At 35.2% G+C, this 5,008-nt stretch overlaps 1 protein-coding gene across 3 annotated transcripts; it reads left to right on the top strand.

The window, feature by feature from the left end:
• The first annotated feature begins 2,439 nt into the window (after positions 1-2,439).
• LOC144355286 (uncharacterized) lies at positions 2,440-4,645 on the top strand. Of its 3 annotated transcripts, none has more exons than XM_085491020.1 (3): positions 2,440-2,491; positions 2,851-3,179; positions 3,313-4,645. In XM_085491020.1, the coding sequence occupies exons 2-3, from the start codon at positions 2,963-2,965 to the stop codon at positions 4,539-4,541; spliced, it is 1,446 nt and encodes a 481-aa protein (XP_085347146.1). In that variant the 5' UTR covers positions 2,440-2,491; positions 2,851-2,962; the 3' UTR covers positions 4,542-4,645. The 3 variants fall into 3 exon arrangements, with proteins under 3 accessions (XP_085347146.1, XP_085347155.1, XP_085347151.1); XM_085491029.1 differs by having other exon boundaries at positions 2,443-2,491; positions 3,045-3,179; XM_085491025.1 differs by having other exon boundaries at positions 2,446-2,491; positions 3,042-3,179.
• Positions 4,646-5,008: the final 363 nt, after the last annotated feature.

A 5,008-nucleotide genomic window follows, 5' to 3' on the forward strand; every position in this document is an offset into this window, starting at 1 on the left:
GGAAATATTTACAATGCGTAATCTGTTCCGGTCGATTTAGAGTACGTCCAGGTCAGATACCTAATTAGCATATCAAAAGCCAACAGTAAATCAAATGGGAGTTACTAGAATATGTAATTTTCGGCCACGCCAATAATCTCTTCCAAACGTTGCCATATTTGTATTTGCAATATGATCACGTAAAAATAAATCACCCCCGAATTATTATTTAATTTAATTATTTGTTGACGTTACAATTATTTTGCTGCAATAATTGTTTTGTTTGTGAAAGCCACCGGTGCAGCAAATTTATTGTGAAAACAAATATTAAAATAAATAATTATAAATAAAATTAATAATAATAATAATAAAAATTAAATATATTAAAATTAAATTAAAAAAAATAAGCCAACCAGGATCTTATTTTAATCGTGAAAATAGAAATTGAATATACCCGTTCAGTTTTTAGTGATTGTGTCAATTTACTTTTTGAAGGGCTCAATATTTGAATAAATAAATAAATTACATTTAAAATATGAGTGTTTAAATTCAAAATAAAAGAAACGGATGTTAAAATATGAGCAGTTAAATTTAAAATATGATCATTCAAATTTAAAATACGAGAATTTAAATTTAAAATACAAGCAGTTATATTTAAAACATTGATAAATGATAATGTATATCACCATTCAGTTTATTCCGATTTCAAAAGTGCAAGTTGAACTTAGCATATTTGACAATGGCGGCGGCAATGAGGGGAGGGGTCGTTCGCCGCCCCCCGGAAATAATGTTGGGGGTGCGTCGCCCCTCCAAAATTAAGCTGAAATCCCTTTGTATTATGAAAGCTGGGCGCGCGGTGCAGGGAGTGGTACGGGAAAGTTTTGCCCTGGTATGAGGGCGCACTTTCTATAGCGTTACGAGGCCGGGCAATACGAGGAGTATGATAAAGAATAATTAACGGAACTGTGTATTAGTTGGTGTTTTACATTCTCATTCACGTTTTAGATCTAGATAAAATTGACGACCAAAGAGGCTTGACATTATTCTGACTATTTAATAGAGTGACTTGGTGCGCTTGGAATGGGAGGCATTTTAAACCGATGTGTAATTGAATTTCTGGCAAGGCTCATCGTCAAACACTGATGTCATAATGCTTGTGATTTTTGACCGCATTCGCATTTTTTTATCGCATCTATCAGAATATCGATTTTATACTATCGTCTTATACGAAGATTCATCACTCTTAGAAACAAGTTTTATAGAAATATTTGGAAAACCACCCTGACATTGGTAAAATGCACTGGTACTAGACGATACTGTTGCCAATATCTGTCATTACCCGTCGGGAGTTTCGGAGATTTAAAATAACACGGCCATTGTAAACAATGTCTGCCCAGTATCGACATATTACTACCATCCTCTAGTAGTAAACAGCCGTTTGCATTACATTTTGTCTGTGGTTTGTATCAAGAATTTTAATCCCAATATAGCCCTTGCAAACGACACTCCAAAGACTCTTGGGGCTCACTCTAAAAGAATGTCTAAATTCGATACCAGTTTCATGATTCGTATTGGTGGTTATATAAAGAATATATTATTATTTCACCCACAACTGTGGTTCATTCATAGTTGTGCTGATGTGTGAAATAGCCTAAAATTATAAAAAATACTTGGAAATAGTTAGGCGTCATATTCAATGGGTTTACGGAAAATACAGAAATAACACCATTCTTAGTGACTATCAATATGCACCAAGCCAAGGAATGTTGCAAGGTAACAATTACAACAAAAGGTGCTGGAATGATGCAAACTACAGGCAGCAGACCCAACCACAACATATGCATTGTGTAATTACGATGATTTTTATTGTAGTTCAAGGCCTGTGGCCCAAAAATACAGATTGCATAAATAGATGAATAAAATATGCTGTAAAGTCATATCTTAGTTTTAAAGAATGATACAAACAAGCTGTCATGGATTTTAGTATCTTACTGTTACACGTCTTCATCAATTCCACAAACTTATTTTATGAAGGCAATGTAAAATAGTATCCCGGAATGTATTTTTCCCTGATGACCTCAAAAAATGGACAAATTCAGTATTAGTGAATGGTATTCATCTTCAATTTCAGAATTATTGCATAAAGGGCAGACTCGGTCACTTCTTTTAGTATCATTTTTCCTGTTAGTTCTATTCTGAGACAATGAGCAACGAAAACGCGACAACACATACTTGTGAGCGGGGACAGACACGGAAAATAAATATCGTTCGGGTTCAAGACATTTTGAAATTTCGAAAGTTTTCTAGTTTATCCATGTCAGGGGTACCAATGAAAGTGTAGCTTTTTAATGAAAATCACAGCTTTGACACCGTGCAACATAGCTTGGCCAGGAAAAGCTTAGCTGCAGGAATGAAATCCGATAGTTTTGACATCGAGAACTCAAGCTTTGAACATATTTTGATGTTGAGGGCGTAAACAACATGGCTGCCTCCAAAAGCAGTGTTAGCAACGGTAAGTATTTTACCCGTTTTCTCAACAAAATCACCAAGTTATGCTGTGTAATGTGCCGCAATCAGTGAGGTTCAGGTTCAATTTCATTTCTAGAAAGTTTCAGCCACCATTTTACAAAACTTGCAGAGAAATCTCAATTCCAATTTTCGAAGCGAACAGGCTAGCAGGACGTCCCATTCTTGTACATGTAATGTTGTACATGGCCGTTGTTCATGTATCTGATATACAGTTCGTTCGGATTAAAGTTGATTGGTGGATAAATTCTGTCAAGCTCTGTGTTTACTTAATGCTCTGATTTTTTTTTATTCCATGCCAACTTTGCATGTATTTCAGTACATTTGTACTATTTTTTACTATAGAGGTCTTTCACCGACGTCATTGTTCCCTTGACAATGAGACGCGCCGCCATCTTGGAGGCCTTCATTCGTATTGTTGTTATTGCGTAACACAAGGTCGATCGTCTTCTCAAAAATGGTTTTGAAATGTGTAGTTTTTGGATGTACAAATCGAAAAGATCGGGACAAACATTTGCAATTTTATCGATTACCAGCAGTAGTGGTAAATCAAGGCGAAGATTGCGAAAATCTGAGTAGTGAAAGGCGACGAGAATGGCTGGCTAGCCTCGGACAGAAATTTGAAAACCGAAACATGGGTAACATCAGAATATGCTCGGCACATTTTATTGGTGGTAGGTTTCTCGCTGTTTACAATTTCAATTTTATTTATCACCAGGCATTGAAATTTGATAAAACCCAGTGGAATAGGTGGTAGAGAAAATCGATAATATGATAATCAAGTGTATTTTATTGTGTCTCCCGCAGGTGAAAAGGCCCGGCTCTATGACAAAGGTAACCCAAACTGGGTGCCAACAGTCAATGTCGGGCACAGGGAGAATGTTCTGAAGCAAACAATGGCAGTAAACAGGTACAATAGGCTCCACAATAGACAGAAAAGAAAAGCAGAGGAAAAGATCGTCATTGTGGAAGAGGGGTTGGCGTTGGAAAACAAGGAAAACGCTACAAGTACAACTGAGTTTGGCACTCAAACAGACCTAACTACCTCTATGTTAAAATCAATGGGGAATGAACTCCAAGCTCTAAGAACAGAAAACCAATCATTGAAAGAACAACTTTCTAAATATACAAATAAAATGTCACAGGTAGACTTAGAGGGAGACAATGAAAAAGTAAAATTTTTTACTGGCATCTCTTCATTTGCCATTTTAATTTCATTGTACAATTTCATAGAACAACACTTACCTCCTCGTACGTCTTTAGACAAATTTAGAATGTTTATGTTAACATTAATGAGACTTCGATTGAATTTGTCAGTACAATTTTTAGCCTATGAGTTTTCCATTTCACCTGCTTCAGTGTCAAGAATTATAACTTCAGTTATTAATGTTATGTACATTCGCACAAAACCATTCGTTTTTTGGCCAGATAGGGAGACTTTGAAGATGACTATGCCAATGCAGTTTAAACAGCATTGTGGTTCTAGATGTGCAGTAATTATTGACTGTTTTGAGGTGTTTATAGAAAGACCATCAAATCTGAAAGCACGTGCTGAAACATGGTCTTCCTATAAACACCACAATACAGCCAAATTTTTGCTGGGCATTACACCACAGGGTACTGTGTCATTTTTGTCTAGAGCTTGGGGTGGTAGAGTGAGTGACAAACACATTACAGAAAATAGTGGCATTCTTGACAATTTATTACCAGGAGATTTGATACTGGCTGATCGTGGTTTTAATATCCAGGAGAGTGTTGGTTCTGTTTGTGCAGAACTCAAGATTCCTGCATTTACCCGGGGAAAAAGCCAATTGTCTGCAGTTGATGTTGAAACAACCAGAAAAATAGCTAATGTAAGAATTCATGTGGAAAGGGTCATTGGAATGGTGCGACAGAAATATACAATACTGGGTAGTACTCTTCCAATCAATTTATTTATTTCTAAAGATGACCAGGGTACAACAATGGTAGACAAAATAGCACACGTATGTTGTTCATTAGCAAACCTCTCTGAGTCTGTTGTAGATTTTAATTGAACAATATTCAGGCATATTTCACAGGTACTTACACTTTTTATGTACACCCACTTAATAGCATGCTTTTGTAAATATGAAATAAAATATTTTGTCTTGATATCATGTAGCATTATCAGTGTCATAATTTCTTTTCTAAATGTCAGAATTGAAACTACTGTACACATTAAAAAAAATGGATAAAAATAAACATTGGCTGCCTTGTACTGGAAATATTGCTTAACATTGGAGGCACACTCACTAAAATGTAAATAAATATTGACTGCATCATATTTAGTAATAAAATGTAAATAAATATTGGATATATAAAAGTATGATACTGGGTGAAAAAATGCAATTAAATATTGACTGCATCATATTTTGTAATGAAATGTAAATAAATATTGGATATATAAAAGAATGATACTGGGTGAAAAAATGCAAATAAATATTGACTACATAACATTGAGAGATGTACTGTTTCATAATGT

The sequence above is a fragment of the Saccoglossus kowalevskii genome, chromosome 2 (genome assembly GCF_978046115.1).
Source record: "Saccoglossus kowalevskii chromosome 2, keSacKowa6.1, whole genome shotgun sequence".
NCBI lineage: Eukaryota > Metazoa > Hemichordata > Enteropneusta > Harrimaniidae > Saccoglossus > Saccoglossus kowalevskii.